Source organism: Saimiri boliviensis, chromosome 10 (assembly GCF_048565385.1).
Source record: "Saimiri boliviensis isolate mSaiBol1 chromosome 10, mSaiBol1.pri, whole genome shotgun sequence".
Taxonomy (NCBI): Eukaryota; Metazoa; Chordata; class Mammalia; order Primates; family Cebidae; genus Saimiri; species Saimiri boliviensis.
Window position 1 is genome coordinate 59,469,026 of NC_133458.1, and position 23,759 is coordinate 59,492,784.

At 32.1% G+C, this 23,759-nt stretch overlaps 1 protein-coding gene across 10 annotated transcripts in view; it reads right to left on the reverse strand.

The window, feature by feature from the left end:
* The window catches only part of PCLO (piccolo presynaptic cytomatrix protein), a 412,268-nt gene that overhangs the window by 148,421 nt on the left and 240,088 nt on the right, over positions 1-23,759 (reverse strand). For all 10 annotated transcript variants that reach the window (XM_074379337.1, XM_074379336.1, XM_074379334.1 and 7 more), the window contains exons 7-9: positions 13,144-15,331; positions 7,720-7,856; positions 1,222-1,312 (exon numbers count right to left, since the gene is read on the reverse strand). In XM_074379337.1, coding sequence (XP_074235438.1) covers positions 1,222-1,312; positions 7,720-7,856; positions 13,144-15,331 — 2,416 coding nt within the window. The remainder of the gene's footprint in view (positions 1-1,221; positions 1,313-7,719; positions 7,857-13,143; positions 15,332-23,759) is intronic.

The following is a 23,759-nucleotide window of genomic DNA, read 5'->3' on the forward strand; positions in this document are numbered from 1 at the left end:
TAAAAGGAAAGCATTAGACTCCCAATAAATTCATTTTCTATGAAAATAAACAAGAAAATTGCTCAAAACAAAACCTGTTCCATGTCCATATGATCCATTGTCTAAAATCTGAAAGGAACAATAGCAATTACACTAAAGAAATACCCAGTTTGTGAATCAATGCTTTAAAAACAAAAAAAGTAAATATGCCATGTTAGATATACTGCCTATACATATATAATACATAAATTTGTATATATATATTTATTTGAATATTTTCTACTGATGCACATTGTCCATGAAATTCAAAGAACAAACTAGAGCAAAAATGTAGGTAATATTCATTTTTTGAAATTTCATTAACTTGGAAAAATTTATATTTCATCTCACTGATTTAAATATGGACTATTTAATTGTAATATACAAATTTCATTTATCTTTCAAAGAGCTTCCAGGTTATGAAAGACAAAGGAAGACTGAACACCTATCAGCCTGGAAGAGATTCAGGAGTTAAACAATTAATGTGGGATCCTGAACCAGAAAAAAAAAAAAAAAAAAAAAAAAATGGTGGGTGGGTTAGTGAAGAAACTCAAAATTTGTATAAGGCTTATAATATGTTTTAATAGTATCATATCAATGTTAGTTTTCTGGGTTTGATCACTTTGTTGGGATTAGACGTTAACATTAATAATGGGGGGCAAAGAGTGGGCATAGGAAATGCCTGTATTATTTTCTGAAAATCCAGAAAATAATTTAATTATTTGAAATTAAAAAGTCCACCATCATTATCTTTGGCTTATAAAAGAACACAAACAAACAAAACACCAGCATAAATTGACAGTGTTCAAGATGAGTAGAAATAGGGGAATTTATTCCTTGGAAGAATTCAAGACAGATTTTTTATTTCCTATGTAAGAATGTCTTATATTCCTACAGCCAGTGACCATATTTCTACATATAGCAATAACCGTGTAGCATTTTAATACCCTGTGCATTAAAACATACAGTAAATGAAAAGAATGATGCAAATATGTACCATTTAATACCTCCTAATAATGATCATGTCATCAATGTCTTTTATGTTGAAATATATATCCTGCCTATTTTTTACATTTCTCAACACACAATTTTTGACATAAAAAGTGATGTTTTCCACAATTTTATGATTCATAAAAACTGAAATCCAAATGTCAGTACATATGTCAATCTGACAGAATAAAAAAGATTTGTGATTTGCTTTACCTGAAACTGTGTGATCCTTTGAGTCTCTTGTTATTTTTATCCTTGCATGAGGAAAGATGTAGTGCATAGTTTTCCCGTTCATCTGTATAATCTAAGACATACACGTGATAAGGTAAAAAACCAACATTAAAGACACTTAAAGTGCAATATATATAATTAGAATCATTCATTTCAAAGCACATTGATTAAATCAATGGAAACAGGAGATTCTCACATGATGGCAATTTAAGCATCTTATGCTAACACTATATAATGATATTATTGGTTCTGAGTTCTTATGGTTGTTGCATTTATAACCAATTGCTCTTGCAAACTGATTTGCTGTACTGGAAAATTAATAAGTGCATGCAATCCATTCTGAAGAACGTTTGTTACTACAGTAGTATGCAGTCAATATTGGTGTCCTTGGATAGAGAATGTATATGGAAAATTGCCAGCTGCTGATTTTGCTTTAGACAGCCTAGAAATGGAAAAACATTTTTAATTTTCAGCAATTAAGTGGTGCCGAGGGAGAAAAAACAGAAAAGATTCCCCTACTTTGACATCTCTACCACCATAATCAGGACTGCATTATGTTTATGTTGCTTGATTTATTGTGGCATTGTACTTCCACTGAGCACATGTAGTAGAAGTTTCACCGTATACTAGATGCAGAAACTAATTCTACAAGAACAAATAAAGGCTTTGTTCATTTTAATACTTTTTAAAATTCAAAGCTTGCATTGCTGATGGTGTTATGTCATATAGACATCCCCTAGGGTAGAAGAAGTAACACTTAAAGCTACTGTTGCAAATCTGTGATTTCAATTCTCATTATTGAGACTTGAATATGAGAATATTACAGACTACATTATCTGTGTTTCTACCTGGTGAAATGAAGTTTCTGAAACAAAAGTAAATTAGCAAATGCAAACCTGTGCTTTATGTTTTATGAAACTTTGCTTTCATAAGAGATTTATAAAATAATGAAAGATGGAAATAGTAAAACATTTACTCTTACCTACATTAACCGAATTGTATTTGTATGGAATTTTGTATGAATTGCCATAGGAAAATTTTGGGCTTAAATTACAACCATAATAAAGTTTAATATAGGTAAAGATTTCATATTACCTATTTTAGAATATGTTTAAGAAGTGCATCCCCAAAAGATGAAACAGAATTTAGAAGTGAAGAGGCATACATTTTGGGAAGAAAGATTCCTCAGAAAACTCTTGTGACCTTAATGTGTCCTAGAATTGCCAGCTGTAAAATTGTTAGAATTCTGGATACTAAAAATAAAATAGGTATTAAAAAAACTAAAGCTAAAATTTTAGACTTTAGCTTTTATTCTCTTTAAGAAAGAATAAGCTCAAGCAGGCCTTAGATGAACATAAAATACTCCCTAAACAACAGCCTAATCCTGTTAAGTCCAGGAATATCATGTGACTCCTGCAGAGAAAAACAAAAATACTGTGTACTAAATTGTAAAAATATTAATTATAATAAATTGTAAAAATATTAATTATAAGTCAATTCAGACAATTCATACTAATGCTCTTTGTAAACCATTGAAAACCTTATTCATATTTGTAAATAAGTCCTTACATTTTTCTTTTTCCCTCTTGCCTGCTGTTCACTCTTCTCCCTCCATCTCTCTCAATCTGCCTTACACTTTCATTTCTCTTACTTTGCCCTCCCCTCATCTTTTTCTGCTACTTGCCTTACTTTCCTATTTCCTTTTCCTAATCTGCATTTAAAAATCTTTATTTTTTACTAAAAATAAAATCGTGTGCATTGAAAACTTTGCAACTATTTGGTGTAACTGAACTTTGCTTTGGTACTGCAGGTAATTCAGTAAAATTGGTGGATGTTACTTCATTTTATTTCATTCTTTCCTAATCTCAAGTATTAATAGTAATTCCAAAAAGTTATTTATACCACTTGTCAAAAATAAACTAAGAAAATACAATTTTCCCTTAGTATTCTTACAAATCTCGAGACTGGAAAGACGTTGATGTAATCTCTTTTTTCTTTTTGAGACGGAGTTTCGCTCTTGTTACCCAGGCTGGAGTGCAATGGTGAGATCTCGGCTCACTGCAACCTCCGCCTCCTGGGTTCAGGAAATTCTCCTGCCTCAGCCTCGCGAGTAGCTGGGACGACAGGCGCACGTCACCATGTCCAGCTAATTTTTGTATTTTTAGAAGAGACGGGGTTTCACCACGTTGACCAGGATGGTCTCGATCTCTTGACCTCATGATCCACCCACCTCAGCCTCCCAAAGTGCTGGGATTATAGGCGTGAGCCACTGCGCTTGTTGGATCTGATGTAATCTCACAGTGCATCTATCACACAGTTTAGAAGAATCATCATCAGGCTTCCTAATTTTTTCATTAGTTTTATCAGACAGCCACTACCAACTTTAAACTTATAGAAGGAATGTCAAACATCTTAATTTTCTTGAATATTGCTTTCAGAGCATCCCATATAATCTCCTATAGTTTCAGAGACTGTCTACACTGTGCAAGCAGGATCATAAATCCATTTAATAAATCAGGAACAAGAAACTGTCATAATTATGATCAATATGAGCAAAAATCTGTCTTCCATTCATGAATTAGATGTATGACCTAGATTAATCTCAGCTTTTTAATAACTATAGAGAGTGAATGTTGAGAGAGTCCTGTAGCAGATGGGGATATGGGTAGGTGTTGCTACTGCCAAATCAGAGTAGGCACAAAGCCAAGGGGCAGAACTGCTGTCGAGTGGTGCTCCATTCCTCTCCCAAAGGGGCTGGTCTCTGTTGTCCTTGTCTTTTGGTGATTCTTGAATGATAGAATTATTGCCTATAGGCTTCACAGAAAGGGGGTTGTTCTTCCCTAACCTCAAATACTTCAAAAGGAGTTATTTTCACAAATTAAGCCTGAATATAAAAACAGTATATTAACCAAAAAGGAATGAATTGAGCCCTGTTATTTCATTCGCAGAAGACAGATACCCTTCATGCCCTTTTTGTTAACATATTGTGTATTCATACAGACATTCATCCATATGTCTGTATGAATACACAATATGTTATTCATCTCCACATTCTAGATGCAGGAGACAGAGTGCCCTGCTGGATTCCTAGCACTGTATACATATATAACATGGTGGTTGGACTAGAGAGCTACTGCTCTCAATAAGCTCACCACACAAGACAGAACACATGGTTACAAGTTGAGCAGAAAGGAAGAATACTTAAACCAGATTTCTGGGGAGGTGGGGCTGGCAGTGTCAGGGGAGTCTTCTTGTGTGATGGGGCATGTGTGTGGAAACCTGGGTGATAATTAGGGTTTGCCAAGGGATGAGTGGAGGAAAAGTGTCCAAGGAGAAGAAACAAAACATGCAAATTCCCAGAATCAAGAGAAAGAGTGGTTCTTTCATGGGAGTTTAATGCACCTCAATGCAGCAGTTGTGTAGAAATTGCAGATGATGTGAACATTAAGTGCAGAAAGTGAAGGGATTTTATAATAGTCAAAAAGTGTTGACCTTTACAACTACCCTGTGAAAGGTATTAGTCTTATTTATAAAGTGACTAAAAATTTTTTTAAAACAAGAGATTAGGTTATCTGTTCAATTCACAAAGCAGAGCCAAATTTCTACTGAAGAATGCATAAAGACATATATATATATATATATATATATATACATACATATATATATGTGCTTAACCTCTTATATATATATGTATACATATATATTAGAAATGAAACAAATATGAATTTTCAGATTTGGTTTATTTTTGTAATTACTATGATTGTGTGTCTAATAAAAACTTTTTATATTCTTCTATCCCTCTAATGTATGTTTATGTAAATTATTTTTAAAAGCAGATAAATTAGTGTTTGCACTAGTCATATTGGTTTTATTACTTTTGCCTTCAAAGCCTTTTATGAATATGAGTTCTTGTTATGCACATGTTTTCAAATAAAAGCATCTGAGTTTATTGGTACCAAGAGCTCAATATTAGCTTTTATGATTAGAGATGCAAAGAAGTTAATAATACGAGAATGCCATTTTGTCATTCTCGATGCCAAAATATAGATATGATGAGTTAAAGAGGAAGACAGTATTTGAAGATAAATATTAATGCAAAAAGCACAAATTTTGAACTTTATATAACTTTTGAACTTCATGCAATTAAAGTGTGTTTTATCTTAGAGTCTATTTAGTAAAAAAATGACAAAGAAATACAAATCATTGTTACAAAAGCCAGCACATTTGTTATTTATCTGGGCAAGGGAGTGGTTATGATCTGGAAGGGACATACAGGGGTTTCGGGGGCAGGCAATATTCCTTTTCTTGGCCTGTATGGCAGTTTTATGGTTGTTCACTTTTAACTAGCTTATAACTTTGCATAGTTGCAGGTTCAATAGTATATATACAGTTTTTGTTTTTATGTTAGATGTAAAAACGTAAAAAAAATACAAATGTAAAAAATTACTTTTAGCAAGTATATACACTTTATATTCACCTAACATGAATCCTTATGTTTCTACTTAAGCAGACATAGCAAGAATTTTATTAAATGATTCTCAAATATACTTTTCTCTGCTTTATTTTGATATTACATTGGTCTATAATTATATACTATTTAAACCATTATTACTAGGTACTCAATGACCAAACCCACAAATCTGTCTATCTTAGTAATGCAAAATTAGAAACAAGAATGTCCTTTAAGATATGAACATTTAATTTACCTATTTTTGGGCTGGATACATTACTTTAAATGTATCCTCAAAGAATATCAGTTTGATAAATTAGGTGGAAAAGACTATTCTGAGTACCCATGAAAATAGTAGTGTTGAATAAATATTCCTGTTTGTTAATTACGAAACAAGCTGTCATGTTTATATAGTTCATCTTATTATGATATTGTTAAAGTATCTGTGTTTTCTTTGACTTGATCTAGGTTTATGGGAAACAATAAACTTCAGAGAAACAAATGAGATGAATAAGATATAACAAATATGCCATTTTAGAGACATTCATATAATAAACACTTGTAAGAAGGTTATTTTTAACTGACAAATTTGTTATTTTAGCAATTGTAGATAAAAGGAGATCAATTTAAGATTTTAAATGTGTAGAATAATTTTATTAATTTTCTTACTTTCTAGCCAGATCTATTTGATGACAGTTTAAACACAACTACAAATACAGTAACAAGACAAGCTAATGAAAGTATAATTCAATACAGGCTGATGTATTTACATGAAGTAAAAAAAAATGGAATTATATTGACATTTTTATGGTGGTAAATATAAACCTAAACCAAAAGTGTATTAAAGATATCAAAACTAAAGATAGAAATTTATAGTAGAGAGGAATTTTAAGAATTCTAGAAAATATGATAGCATGTGGAAAAACAACAAAATTATAAGAAAAAAATCTGGTTAATAGGTAGAAATTGGTCTATGAAAATTTAAATTGCTTAGAAAGAAATCAAAATTAAGAGTACAGACAACGTATTTTAGACAGTACTTATAAATGTCAAAGAGTTGTTTTCTTTTATATCTCAATATGACACTGAATTAAATTATAATGAGTTTATATGGATCTTCTCAGTTGTTCAAAATATGGTTGTTTTCTATATCAATAAATCATGAAACAGACAGGATGACTTAGGAGCTAATGTAAATGAAGTCAACTATTTCTTCTGGATATTTTAATAATCATAATGAGTTCACAATCTGCAAATATATGATCTGCTAAGGCAATTGATTTAAGGCCACTTGACTTACCTGAAAACTGTCCTTCAATTCACTAGACTCTTAATCTCCTAGGTGTATTTCAAAATTCAATTCAAACATCACCTCATTTGCTCAAAAATGAGTAAGATCATGAATTTTGGTATCATACTTATTTAACTGTGAAATTTACCTCTAAGTTTCAATTTCTTCATCCATAAGAATACATTGATTAGTAATATCCACTTTTTGTGAGTTGTTCTATATATAAAATTCAAAAATACATAACAAAATAACAATATTTCCATATAATAGATCCACTAAAATATCAGCTACCTTTCTCCCCCAAATTAAACCTTCTTTCTAACCAGCTCACTTGGTTTGGCCATCCTCTCACTTGCTCTTAGCATCTGAACATGCTACTGGAAACCATTGAAAATTACCCGAATCTATTTCACCCAATATCCTGTAAGCTCTCAGAGCTCCACGTATTTTTTTGTTGTTGTTGTATAGCTGTGCTGGATATGTTATACAAACTTAGTAATGATCTGTTGGAGGAATGAATCACTTAAATTGGTAGAAGCATCACAGCTATGCTTCTATTTCAACCAGTCATAGCCTATGAAGTGAGCTGTGTTACTCCTTTACGTTACTAGCAAAAAACATCTGTGAAATTAATAGACAAATATCTCATTCCTTTTAAGACAATTAAGACCATTTTAGGGTAGAATTGAGTCCTTTTAGTTTCATAAATCTAAACGAAATTGCTAAATATAGCACTTACTTGCTCTTGATGTTGACTGAGTGGTCTAGAGTGGACCAATCGTTCTGGCAGTTTTCGGTCCAGACCATGTCCATTTTCCAAACGAGACTCCCTGGGTTTATCAAACCAATCTGTTTCCTCGCGACGCAGATGATAGGCTTTGGACACCAAGGAAACATCATACATTGCAATGGCAAGTAATATAGATGACTGAGGGCAGCAGATGTTCTGCAGTACTAGCATGCACTAGGCTTCTTAACCATACATGCATTTCAAACACATCTCCCATTGGGACTAGAAAAATTATTTTTGTTACCATGTTCAAAATAAAATTATGTTAAAAATGTTAAACCATAGAATAATCTAGAAAAAAAAAATGATGCACACAGATGTTCACAATCTCAGAGCAAAACAAAACAAACAAAATCAAACAAAATCGAAAAGGATATTTAGATAGTAGTAAAATAAGCAAGTGAACAAGTCCTCAAAAGGGTCATTCTATTTAACTTCACCACATCGGTTTCCACATCCACACATTCCCATCCTCTTTCCACAAACCACTACCAATTTTTTTTTTTTTTAAAAGATTCCTTGTATATGGAAGTTTCTGTCACTTTCCCACCATTACATAAACCCGGCAACAATAGGTTGCTGCTGGCTTTCACATTAGTTTTTGAAAATATGACATTTCTATGACATTCACAATGAACAAAAACATTTATTTCTAAGAGAATTCTGGTGTTATTGCTAGGAACATATGTACCATGATTACTCAGTAGCCTAATATTAAAAATATCTCTATTATAATTTTTAAATAAAAATAAAATCTTTTTTTTGAAGAGGCACTGATTTAGAAAAGATTGAAGAGTTGATTGCCTGCTTTTTATACTTACATTGTGACAGAACTTGACAGCTTACTTTTTTAAAAAAATGTAACTATATTTAAGGCACACAATTATTTTAAATTAAATTTCATTCATTAGTATTTCTCAGGTCTTTTAAAGATATTCTATAATGACTGACCATTTTATTTTCCCTAATATATCCTTTTATACATTGTTTTATTCTTTGTAAAAGGATATGTAATTAACAGTCTCTGGAAATACTTTGTTGCTTCCTCTACAATAGAAGAAACAACCCTTCTCAAGTGCTCTTTCTTTAAAGATTTGCTGATGATATTGTCAACCTCCGTTTTCTTGAAACTCCAGCTTCTAGAACGCCATACAATATAGTTTTCTTTCTCCATCGACACTCCAATTTTCCCTTCCAAAACCTCCTCCCAACCTTTTCCCCTAGGTCATTTCCATCATATTGTTGCTGCTGGGGATGGCAAACCCACAGCATATGTACCACTACTCACCTCTATACCTCCTGTGATCTTGGTCAACACTGATACTTAATCACAGCGTTTTCCTTCCAGAATACAACACGAATTATGATGTGTCATGGATTAATCAGTCTTAGATTTGAGAAAATACATTAGTACATATCTGTTTTGTGACTGCATATGTACTTGACTGATCTCACCTATTCTAAGCTGCTTAAAGTCAAGGCTCATATCGTCTTTGTTTTTTTCTTTTCCCCCTCCCTCAACACTAAAATCAATGCCCTATACAGGGTATAACATCTAATAAATATTTGTGAAATGAATGAAGCATAGAACAACTAGTCATCAACTATAAAAAGTAGTTAAATATCCTAATTACGATAAACACCCTTTTTTTTTCTTTTTGAGTTTTACATTCAAAGTTAGGAAATAAACACATTTAAAAATAAAGATTAATTTGTCCCTTGAACCTCATTAATGCAGATTTTTTTCACAATCTACTCAGTAGTTGTGGGTTTCCATAGTCTTATATGAAACCAAGTTACTGAACTTACCAAGAAACTTAGTGTAATAGACATTTGACAAGTAAATACAAAACGAATTCATTATTTAATCATTAGTCTCTTAAAATTTATTAGTTTATTCCCAGTGATGCTGATATTATTTCTGACTTATTTCTTATAGGATTTTATATTTCTCATGAAAATAGAATAATCTATAATGATTTTAATAAACTTTATAATAGAGTATATTATTTCATTTGAATATATAGCTTTCTTAATTGCATTTGAAATACAACTCTTTAAAATGTGTGTTTTGTTTGGCTGTATCTATAGAAATAAAGAAGTTCAACCTCACCTAAATTCTGTCAATTTATCACCAATGATTCTGATTAAATATTTTGATTTTCTGTTATTTTTTATAATAACCCTATGTGTAACTGAATAAGGATGGCTATCATCCTTTGCACAGGAATTTATAATCAACCAAGAGTGAGCAGATTAAATGAATCTGCTTTTGTATTGAATTTTGTTTTCATTGTTTAGAAACGAGGTGTACTTAAATATTGTCTATAACTGTCTTATGTTTCATGGTAAAAAACTCAGTGAAAAAGTAAATTTTATAACAAAAAAATTTCTGAATTACTTCAAATCATTTGAAGGATATTAACAATATCTTTTTAAAACAATCTTTTTTATGACAATATTTTCTTGAATTCCTAAATATAAAATACAAATAAGTTCTTTCTGGATCTAGTATTGCCCACATGCTTTAGTTATATGAATAATTTAATTCTTCCCAGTATCAAATATTGGTCAAATATATGTTTTTAAAAAGACTGTATATATAGATACTGTTTTTGGAGGACATTGGATTAAGCACATTTTGAAAGTATGTTTTCAACAAAAAATCTGTGGCAGCAAAAATAACTGTAACTTGACTGTTTCTAGCTTACTTCAAGCTAGAAATATTAATAAATATTAAGCAACATAAACTTTGTATAGATTTTTCCTCAAGTAAGATATTTCAAAATCAATGAATCTTGTAGATTACCTAAAGACTGTCATATCCTATATCATGGAGAGTTTAATTGAATTTGAAAAAGCACAAAAAGCAATTAAATTTGCTTTGTTCATATGATACTAAATGACCTGCAGAATGTTATACTGTTTAAAATTATCTTAGTACACTCAAATATAGAGATAACAGATATTTGCTAAACATCATTTAAAAATTCCTAATACTTCATAAGTTAATAAATGTCAGGAATTATTGATTAAAAATAGTTTCTACTATTTTTTTTAAATTTTCAAGATTTCAAAAGAAAAGCAGACCATTACTCATTAGAAGAAAAATAGTGTGTTTATGTGATACATAAACAAAGAAAATATATAACATTTTACTACATACATCTTTTAGAAGTAATTACTACAATTCACACACACCATTACATATATAATTCATATATTATTGTTATAGTTGTCCTGTCCAAATTTATATCAGCATAATCTTTATGAATAATTAACTTGTCTGCTTAATTTTAAAATATATTTTAGTTTAATTTCATTTAAATTTTATTTGTTTTACTTCTTTAGTATCATCTTCACGTACTTCATAATTTTGTATGCTGCATGATGTTTCATCCTCTACTTTATCAAAACAATTTTTTAATACAGTCTTTATTATGACTTATACATCATTTAAACATATAAATGAGAAATAGAATATTTTGTTATTTTTACATGGCTGTATACATAAGTAAATGCCACATATTGGGATATATAGAAACATCTAAATATCTGGCAGTATGTTGACAAAATATCTATGATGATAAATCAATTTGTCAAACTCTTTAGATACATGCTCATCATTTACACACAGTCTTTAGGCCTTTAGTTATGCCATAGACCCTCTAGAGTTTTTGTTTTATCTTGTTATGTTATAGGCGTGACTACTGAGGAACCCCTTTACTCTTCTGCAATTGTCATTTTCTACAGATAAAATGTTTATAAAATGTGGGTTGTAAAAAGAAAAATATTAAAGACTGTTTCCACATAATATCATAATTCTTTCTAACTATGTACATTTGTTCAAATAATCATCTAAATAAAAAACACACAAATTGAGTATTTTATTCTATTAACTAATTGTCAATAAAAATGGTCAATCCAAAAGCCTGTAGAGACAAAGAAACAAATCACAAATGACTAGCCTATTAGAATGCCACAAACAAAAGCAGTTTGTCCTTCTTAAGATACAGTGATTATTTTAGCTCTATAAACAATCTATTAGAATCTAGATTTGAATTTCTAAAATCATATTCATCCAGATAAAGATGTAAGAAAAAACTCCTTTTCACAAAAATATATATTTTCCTGTGAGTCCTCAAGAAAGATTTTAGGTTTGAAAGGGGAGATGTTCATGTTAGCTTAATTCTTTGGAGTCTCTAAAGGCAGGAAATAATAATGTTTTTATTTGATCAGAAATATTTTATTTCCAGAACTTCAATCCCATCTACATTCAAATGTAAACCAAGGAGGTGAAAAACAACAAAAAAGCAACCAAGAGTCAAGAGTCATGAATCCTCTTGGTATGGGCAAGGCTCCACACCTTTGTATCATTTCTCCCTCATATTCAGTATTAGACTTGGACTAGATACTTTTCAAAAATGTTTATGGTTTTATATGTTTAAACATAAAACTACTTTAAATCAGTTTTAAGTAAGTATTTACTTGTATTCAAGCATTTGTTCACCATGGAAAACTAGCAAGTCAATTTAGGGCAAAAACATGGGATGATACAAAAAACGGACCCAAGAAACCAAAGGAAAAGGCTAAATGGGCAAACCAGGAAGGCTTGAACTCCAAATAACTAAAATCACAAAAGAAGTTTACAAAGTTTCAATTTTAAAGAATACTTCATACATACTAATACAATTATTTATTTCCATGTCTTATTTAATACTAAACTTTTGAACCAGTAATGCAAAATTACAAATTTGTAAATAATAGTATTCATAATAAGAAAAACAGAAATCTTTTATCTAAGGAAAATAACAAAATTCTACATTGTACTAATATCAAGAACTTATCCCAAAGTTCTCAAAAATAGAACTTCTGAACTAATGAACACTGATCCCATAAAGATGCCATAAATAATACTCTATTACAAATTCTATCAGAATAGTAGTTCATGGCTCTAAACTTTAATAATTTTAGAAAGAGAAAGAAACTGACCAATAGCTTTTAAAATATGTATTTTTTCAAAATGAAAGAAACATACAACGAAAAACTTTTCAACTATGGATTTACAGGATGACCATATTTTATTGACAGAATTATTTGATAATGGTTTTAGAAAAGCAGACACCAAACAAATCAAGCAAACAATCAAGAAACAGAACCATAAAGGAATAAATTAAAACTAAATAAAGAAAAGCATGCTACAAAATCTATACACAAGATAAAATTTCCATTTACAAGAAATAAAATTGAAGTAAACATGCAAAAGACACACCAAGAAAAGTAGGATACATCTCTGGAGAAGGGAAATTAAACATGCAGAAAAATAAGAGTTTGAGTTTTGAGAGCAACAGGGTAGTTTGAGGCCCAATTTACCTTCACTGTCTGACATGGCATGTTGGAAGTCATCCATGATGAATGCTATGTCACGGTCATAGCCTCGAGTCCGTGATTCTTCCCTCATGTGTTGCTGAACTTCAGGCAATGAATGGCTCGATCCAAACTGATCCCTAGTGTCTGCAGATATTGGTGGCAGAGGTCCAGCTGCAGCCCTGGCCATTCCCATTGGCTGGCCAACGGGACTGAGTGGGCTTTCTTCTTCAGAATTCTGGGCCACAATTGGTATTCTTCCTCTACTTTGACTGATTGGCAAACTGGTCGGCTTAGTTCTGGCAGAGGATGATGCATGACTAAAGGAAACATCTAGAGCTTCGGCCTCTTGAGCTTTCAGTCTTAGGGAAGAGCTTGAAGAATCTCTTTTAATTGATAAATCAAGCCCATAGACAGAAGAAGGTCTGGAGGAAGGTCTGGACCTGCTGCCACTACTGTATGGCTTATCTGCTTCATCCTGTAGAGCTGACCGTATGGTATTTCCTAATGTGCCCAGTCCTGTGCCAAGAGAGGATCCCATAAATTTTTGTTGGTCTGTAATATTTTTTCTGAGGCCAAAAGTGATGTCATCTTGAAGAAGCCTTGCCCTGGAGGAAATGCCACCAATAGATGAAGTGCTAGAAGTCATATAGCTTGAATAATCAGGTTCGAGGTCTCTACTTTCTTGAATAGGTGAAAATTTTGACATTTTAGGGTCAATTAGTGATTTCTTATGCTTTGACTGCTTTTGATAAAGTATGGCTGCTGGCAGTTGTTTTGCTGCTTGTTTTTCAAGCGTGAGTCTACTGATGCTATACTTCTCGGATTTTGGAAAATGTCGATAGCCAGTATCAGCATGGTAATAATGAGAAAGACCAGCAAGGTGATCTAAGCTCTCTGTCCCTCTACGAAATTCCTGTTTAATCTGATGTTTCAGAAGTTTTAACTCATAAGGATCCTCCATTGGGTCTTCCTCTGCCTTCACATAACTATGCAATCTAGAGGAAGTCTGTAAAGGTGCTAGGAAATCTGTCACCTCTTGAGACCGGCGTGTTTCAGTAGTTCGAAGGAGACGGTCTGTTTTTGACAGATCCTTCTCATGAAGGCTAAATGCAGTACTTAATGCTGCTGTTCCTTTGGTGATCTCTCCGATGTCATCAATTAGTACATAATTTCGTGGAGTATGGTGATCAATATCTGCATAGAAAGAATCTGCAGATATGCTTGATATTGGACTGCTTGCCATGCTACTTCTTTCCTCCAAACCTATTCTCAAGTCTAAACTATTGTACTTACTACCAAGATGGGAAACAGCATATGTATTATCAGTAGAAACAGGTGCTATCATAAGGGGTTGGTTGCGAATTACTTCATAGTTCGAGGTTATCTTGGGCTCCAAATATAATGTAGTTTGCCGCGGCTTCTGTTGTATCACCATCATCTGTGAAGGTAACTGATAAGAAGGCTGTGGGGCTGGTGTAGGTTGAGCTTGAGGTGTGAAGGACATTGTTGCTACAGCTTGGAATGTTGGCTGAGTCTGATAAGGTGAAACTTGCTGATGGTACAAAGTTTGTTGCTGGAAATGAGACTGTTGGGTGTATGAGGTGGGTGCTTGGGTAGGAAGAGCGGGGGAAGAGTATTGGTATTGTGTGTAAGGACTTGTTGGAGGAACTAGTTGAGATTCTGTTTGGGTTTGTGGTGGTATAAACTGGCTGAATTCAGTTTGAGGAGCAGTTCTTGGTCGCTCAATGCCATGCTGACTTTCTATTCGGGTTGGTCTTGCGCTGCTCACTTCACTGTCAGACATGTAATCACGATCCTCAGCTACCCCCTGGAGGTAGGCTCGTTCCCTCTTTTCTCTCTCCTTTAATAATGCCTCTTTCCTCCTGTTAATTCCCATTTCCAGGTATCGTAGCTTGGCATCAATCTCCTTTTCTTCTTCATCAAGCTCTGCTTGTTTCTTTCTGAGCTTTGCAGATTCCCTTTCCACAAGATCAAGCTCTCGGTCTATGTCCTGGAGAATCTTGGCTCTTGCCATTGTGTTGGTTCTGCAGATCCTTCTCCTGGAAACCGTGCCCATTGTGCTGAATGTGGATTGAGTTCCTGTGGAAATCTCCTCGGGAGGCGGATTTGGCAGGGTTCTTTTAACTTTTTTCTGGGATCCAGAGGGTGTCATGGTTTGAGAACCTTTAGTCTATAATCAAGTAAACAAAATATAGTAGTTTATTACAAAGGAAAAAAAAAAAAAACAAATCAGCCTCCATGATTTACATTTAATAAAAATGTTTTCGTGTATGATTTTGCTATCACAGCACGATAAGATATATACATAAAATTTCAAGTACTGGCTATAAATATAATTAACTGAAAAATAAATTTTTAATAAATTGGTTATAACTCCCATAACATTAGCAGCTATAAGAACTCATTTTTCATCTAAATTAATATACATAAGATTATTTACTGAATCTATTCTCAGAGTATTTCTGTTAACCATCAAAAATTTAACTTACACTTGCTGAAGATGTTCACTTACCATGTTAAATCTTATATTGCACCCATCTTCTCATTCCTACTTTTACCTTCTGGAGCAGCTGTCATTCCTATTTTTAAAATTACATCCTCAATTATTTAATGTCTTTTTTTCCCCCTAAAAAAGGGATAATCTGAACTAATTTTCTATTTAATATTTCAAGATTTTCATGACTATTTGGATCTTATGTTTCTTTGACTTTATTATCTTTCAGTGCATTTAGTTTCTTTTTAATGCTATAGCTACTTCCATGTTAAGCAAAAAGAACTGACCAATAGAAATCCATTGGAAACTTTTTAAAACTCAGATAAAAGTATAAAGTTAGTGAGTTTTCAGATATTTTCCATTTCATTTGGTTAATTTGTCATAAACTTGCTTTCTAAGAATTACAGATTTTGAGAATCATACAATTTTAGAATATCAAAAGACAGACTATTTTGAGCACTTATAGTCAAACTGATGTACTCAAAGTTACCTAAGTATTCAGTGGCACATTCACAGCTAGATCTCAGGTCTTCTGCTTTCTAGTTGCATATTCTTTACGAGATGCTTTCTTTTTATTGTAATACAAATAGAGTAATTCTCCAACTTTCCCCCAGTCACCAAGTATTGAGGACAGAAAAGTAATAGAAAAAATAAGAGTCTATAAATGTTGGGCCTGAAAATTGTGCCTTATTAATTAGATAACATTTTTCCAAGATTCTATACTTTCATTGCCTTTTTATTATTTTCAAATTCATTTCCTTGATAGTTTTTGTCTGTTTTCTGTTATCATATTTCTGTTCCCTTTATGTAACCCCACTAGTTGTTTCCTTAATAGACATCATAATATGAAACAAAATCCTAAAGGTTTATTAAAGTTTACTTGTTTCTAAAATTTAAAATATTTGAATGGAAATGAATAAATGTTATAAATCTTTGAAATAAGGTATAGTGATTTTGGTGCAGTAGTTTGTTTTTCCTCATAGAGAAATACCAAGTTTAGAATAGAATAAAATATAGGATATGACCTATATAGAATATAATCTATATTTCATTCTAATTTGTAGGATACAATCTATATAGAATATGACCTATATTTTATTCTCTATTAATATTATATTTATTCTATATCTATTATATATTAATGTTTTCTAAACATCAGAATAAAATATAGGTCATATGCTATATAGATCATATTCGATAAATTAGAATAAAATACAGGACATATTCTGTATAGGTCATATCCTATATTTTGTTCCAATGTTTGGTCACTACCAGAAATTTTAAATATAACCACTGATAACATTTTCATAATCCAAAGAACTTAATAATGGTGGAAAATTCAAGTCCCAAAGAAGCCCAGCTTATTTGAACTTGGAAGTCACTTCTTTTCAAAATGCACATTACAAACAGTTATATATTGTACATATATGCAAACTAGGCTCATACTGCTTGTGTTGATGTGAGAAAAAAGTGAACAAATACCGACCAATCACTATACTTGTCATATGCTCTTATGTGTTGATGGGTACAGCAAACCACTATGAAACATGTATACCTAAATAACAAACCTTCATGTTCAAACCAGAAATTAAAGTATAATTTTAGAAAAGAGAGAAAAAAATTGGTCATCTCAGGGAAGTTCTACTGGGAATGAAAATGGAGGATTACTTGACTATTGCAGAGGCCATAACCCAAAAGCCTGCAGGGGTCAGAAGGTAATGGAGTGGATGTGTTGACCTGAGAATTTAAGTTACATCTGTCAATACTGGCTCCAGAATATTGCTGCCATGAAGAAATAGCGACCCAGTGTGGTGAGATCTCTTTCACCCAAGAGAAGTAGAAAATCCATATTTTAAAATTTTGGTGTCTATTTTAAATAGCTTTAAAACATTGTTCAGCCCAAAGAAACCAAGGCTTTTAGTTGCATTGACAGTTTGATATAAATCTCTCTTCTAAAGAAGATTGGATGCCCACTGAGAAACCTTTAGAGAGTCAAACATCATTAATGGCTAGCTGGGAGAAAGCCATACGTTTTAAACAATGAAGGAGGATGTGCGAAGAGTATGATAGCCCTAAAGAAAAACTTCAGTCCTTTATTAGAGTTTTCTTTCATCTTTTGGTTAAATCTTATATACGATCATTCATGAATTTTCCTCTACAGAATAAATATTCTTTTATATCATCCCTAAAATACATAACTATCCAATTCACTTAGACAGATATTTATTAAGTGTCTCCTCTCTTCAAAGCACTTTGCTAGGCACACTTATGCAAAGAGGATCCAAACTATAGAATCATTAAATCCCCACAGATTTAAATTTAACCATGTGTATGTGGAGGGTGTGTACTATGGTTTAGGACTGGTTAGTATCACGTAAGAGGGCAGACATCAATATAATAGAGAATTTGAAGTAATGTCTTACCAACTTAGAATTCAAAAAGAACTGACTTTGACAATGACAATAAAAACTTCTCAACTAAGTATTTAATTCTAATTTAGAAACTTCTCCACTAGGCATTTCATTCTAATTAAATGAACATAACATAAGAGTTCAGAACTTCAAATATAGAGATAAAAGCAATACAATATAATTTATTTTAAAAATATCAAAAATTGCATAAAGAAAGTTTATTATAATTAAAGATAATGTAGCTGCAAGCCATGATTAAAGATGACAAGATAGCCTAGAAGAAAATTTTGTTTTTTACTATAGTTTTCTCTGTTGACCAGCTCTTAAAAGTTGTTTTCAGATAGACCTGGTGCCTTTAATCTGGAAAAAAAAATTGTACTAAATATACTAGATATATAAATTTAACATATTTAAAATGCTGTGAAAATAGACAAAGAGAAGGGAACAAAAAGTATTAAAATGGAATGAAGGTTTAAGAATGACTGGAAAAAACTCACTAAATATAGATTGTAACACCAAGGAGGTAATCAGGATAACAAGCAAATAACCTTCTGGATAAGGTTAAAGAACATTTTCTTTAGGAAAGTTAATTCACATAATGCAACTTATACCATTTATATTTGGCAAAGGGAAGGAACTTTTGCTTGTTTTGAAATGTCAGGAATATTAATGAAAACAATAAGTAAAGTACATGACACATTATTTTAGGTGACTTAAATATATGTATATGCCTTTATCTCATTGTCAGAATTCTCTGAGTTCAACATGAGGATGAGAAAGGAAGGATCAATTTTTTAAAAAATATTTAAAAAGCTAAAAATATATACAGGCTATTGTTTAAAGTCCTAGATGCTAGACCAAAATTATTCATGCATTATTATATATAATCAATACAGAAACATTCAATTTATTAATGTATTCAAATAAGTATGATTCTGAAATGCATTGCTGTAGATGCTAAAGGCATAGATACAAGAGACACTAGATGGAAGAAATCTACGCTTTGCCCACAAATATTTATGAATATTTTTGGGAAATTATTATGAATATTTTTTGGGAAATTGTTGTTTGAAGAAACCACCTCACCATACTGCTCAAAGCAATGTATAGACTCAATGCTATTTCTATTAAACTACCAACAACATTTTCCAGAGAATTAGAAAAAACCATTCTAAAATTCATATGGAACCAAACTATAGCCCCAAATCGCTAAAGAAATCCTAAGAAAAAAAAAAAAAGCTAGAGGCATTATACTATCCAACTTCAAACTATAAGGCTGTAATATACAAAGCTATAGTAAACAAAACAGCATGGAACTGGTACAAAAACAGACACATATACCAATGGAACAGAATATAGAACCCAGAAATAAAGTTGCACACCTACAACCATCTGATCTTCAACAAAGTTGACAATAACTAGCAAAGGAAAAATGATTCCTCACTCAATAAATGGTGATAGGATAATTGGATAGCCATATGCAGAAGACCGAAACTAGACACTTTACTTACACCACATACAGAAATCAACTCAAGATGGACTGAAAACTTAAATGTAAAACCTAAAACTATAAAAACTCTGAAAGAAAATTTAGAAAATACCATTCTGAATATAGGACTTGGCAAAGATTTCATGATGAAGACTGAAAGCAACTGCAGTAAGAACAAAAGTGGACAAGTGGGACCTAATTGAAGAGCTTTCTGCACAGCAAAAGAAACTATCAACAGAGTGATCATTCTCAGCAAACTCACACAAGAACAGAAAATCAAATACCATATGTTCTCACTCATAGGCGGGTGTTGAACAATGAGAACACATGGACACAGGGAGGGGAGCACTATACACTGGGGTCTGTTGGTAGGAAATAGGGAAGGGACAGTGGTGGGTAGGGAGTTGGGGAGAGACAGCATGGGGAGAAATGCCGTATATAGGTGAAGGGGAGGAAGGCAGCAAATCACACTGCCACGTGTGTACCTATGCAACTATCTTGCATGTTCTTCACATGTACCCCAAAACCTAAAATGCAATAAAAATAAATAAATATAAAAAAATAAAATCTATAAAACTGGAGAAAATATCTGCATGCTATACATCTGACAAAGGTCTATTATTCAGAACCTATAAGGCACTTAACAAAAACCAAACAATCTTGTTAAAAAATGGGTAAAGGTCATGACAACATTTCTCAAAAGAAGACATAAATATGGTTAACAAGCATATGAAAAAATGCTTAATATCACCAATCATTAGGGGAATACAGATCAAAACCATAATGAGATACCATCCTATACCAGTCAGAATAGCTATTATTAAAAAGTAAACAGTCCTGGTAGAAGCGTAAATTAGTTCAGCCACTATGGAAAGTAGTTTGGAGATTTCTCGAAGAACTTAAAACAAAGCTACCATTTGACCTATCAATCACATAGCTGGGTATATACTCAAAAGAATATACATCATTTTACAATAAAGACACACATATGTATATTCATCACAGCACAATTCATGACAGCAAAGATATAGAATCAAGCTAGATGTTTGTCAACGGTGGACAAGAAAAAAAAATTTATATATATACACACACACCATAAAATACTATTCAGCTGTAACAATGAATGATATTACATCCTTTGTAGCAACATGAATGGAGCTGAAGCCCATTATTCTAAGTGAATACAGAAACAGAAAAATCAAACACTCCATGTTGCCACCTCTATGTGGGATCTAAACATTGAGTATACATGGATACAAAGAAGGGAACAACAGACACTGGGGTCTACTTGAGGGTGGAGAGTGGGAGAAGAGTAATGATTGAAAAACTATCTATCAGGTACTATGCTTGTTACTTAGGTGATGAAATAATCTGTACTCCAAACCCCCATGACATGCAATTTACCTATGTAATAAACCTGCACATGTACCCTCTGAACCAAAAATAAAAGTTGGAAAGAAAAAAAGGAACTACCTCTGTCTTTTGCTAAATAGTTCTCAGTGTCAACATCAAAGATATACTTCTAAACCATTCTAAAACCACTGTACTGCTAGAGAGTCATAGCAATATACGTTTCATTTCATAAGGCTAGAAAGCCATATCTGCCGTCAGAAATAAATGCTCATTATGATAATATCTTGGATTTTTAGGTTTGTTCTCTCAACTAAGCAGAAAATATTTGTATGCAGGCAGAGATGCGGATACTTTTTCAAACAGCATAATTTCACACAAAGTTTCCAATAAACAAGATATTTTGATACATAACTCCCCAACAGGTTTTCCATATAACATGGCATAAGGTGAGTTAGAAGAGTACGTAATTATGTATATGTGTTGGGACCTGGATAAGAGGGAATGATGGATTAAAACATAACAGGAAGCTTGGTTCTTAAAGAACAATGATATTTAAACAGGAGAATGTATTCTAAGTGGAGGGAAAATAAGAAACAAATGTTTGAAAAATATAAAGGATAATCTGGTTTCATTTAGGGCCAGTGATGCTTTAATTTCTGTGAGATTGAAACACATCCACAGAATGCTGTATGCCAACAGAGAGAGGAAAAATAGAAAAGCAAATAAAATATACAGAAACAAAAAACATAACAAAAGGTTGAAAGCTAACTCTACATTAAAATCTTTTATTCATTTTCTTCTTTTACGGATGAAACAAGCAGTACTAGTTACTACATACCAGTCAAATTAAGTCCAGTACCATGTGAAATAGCAGGGCAAACCATCAAACTGTAAATATGCATTCATTGGTAATGATTTCTAATGCAGTGTGCTAGGTAGCAATCAATGTGTCTGCATCAAAGAGAAAATTGTGACAGCTCAATTTAATTTTCTTTAATTATAATATGGAACTCCATTGCTTCTAACCAACAGATATAATCTTGAGCAGAACATTTAATATTTTCCCATGACAGCCATCAACATAGTTTTGGCTGTAAGGATGGGAAGTAGTAATATAATTTGTAGGGATTCACATATCAACCATAGTTGTTTATGGTCCAGCATCAGTATAGGTAATAAACCTTTCTTGCCCTTGACAGTAATGACATTTTGGACCAGACAATTCTATATTGTTAGATGTTTAGTTGTATCTCTGGCCTCTAGCCACTAGATATCATCGGTATACGATGTCAATAAAAAATGTCACTGTGCATTGGCAAATGTCTCCTAGAAGGAAAAATAGTCCCTTGCTGAGAGACACTAATGCATGGGATATACTAGATAATGTCCTCAGGCAGATAATCCTGATTGATTGTTAATGAATATACTTATTGATGGTAAGAATCCTACTATTTGTTTATTATAGCACCTTACTCTGAATGGGAAAAGGCAGATTTCCTAGGCTAACTAGAAATTAGTGCCTTGAAAAGAGAACTGGGTGGAATAAAGGGTAAATAAAAAAGATAAATTCTAGGTTATGATAATAACTGGAGAAAATTAATAAGGATTGAATGTACTTGATCATTTTGCCTTGTTATAAATTTTTAGGAACCAAAAATTAATCCCTTTATCGTATAGAAAAATTCTTAACTATTAAATTAACATGAACTAATATTCAAAAAATTTCAACTAGCTATTTTAATAATATAGTTTTATTAGAACACAGGAAGAAAAAAACAGGTGCCTACAATTACAACAATGAGCATACTCAGTGAAGAAGATGAACCCGTCTAACCTAACTCCATAAAAATCTTGAAAAATTGTCCACAACTGCAGTAACTATGGAAACGTTTGAGTGTAAGGAATTGCCAGTCTCACTGAAAAATTATGTAAGTACTAGTAGGTTGTTAAAAGTTGTCTGTTATTCTAAGTTTATAAGAGGGATCAATTACATAATTAAAAAGAGATTAAAATGTTACAAAAAATAATTACTTAGTTTGAGAAATATAATACCAGAATCCCTAAAGGGGATCAGGTGGATAGCTAAGCTTAATTTTAAAATTCAAGAAACTCCTGTTCTCTTAAAAATAACTTAAGGGAAAAAGCTAAAAAATCTGATACCTCAGAAAAAGTTAAAAAATAGATGGAAGCATTTTTAATGAACAAGTGACATTTACATACTGGTCACTGTACTAAATACTGAGATTAAAATAATGAATAAGATGCAGACTCCTCCCTCTAATTGTACAATAAATTATAAAGAAGCTGAGAATAGAAATTGCTCTCAGTGTCATTTGTTTCAATTTACTTGAACTCTCCTCATCCAGGAACTGCATTAACTTTGAATACAAGAAGAGTAAGCCTTTTCTTTACCTTGATAAGAAGAATATTACTTATACATACTATAATCTTCTCTGACTTTATATTCTTCTGCTCTGCTCCTGGCCATTCATTCTTTTTATAGTGTAAAAATCATCTAAAAAGAGCTATGTATGCCTTTTAAGCATTAGGAAGGGAACTGCAATATGCAGGGTATTTTTTTTTCCTCTCCAAACAAGAGAGGTCTTTAAAATATAATTATATATATACATTTATATATTTTAAAGATTAGATATTAGTAAAATGTTTATTCCTTTACTTAACTATATATAGATATGTATATACATGCATGTATATACATTTGTGTATATATACATGTATATATATATATACTTAACTATATATATATATAGTTAAGTAAAGGAATAAACAGATTCCTATGACTTCAGGAATTTAGGCTGGGAGAGGATGATGAAGCTGTAAGGCAGGTATA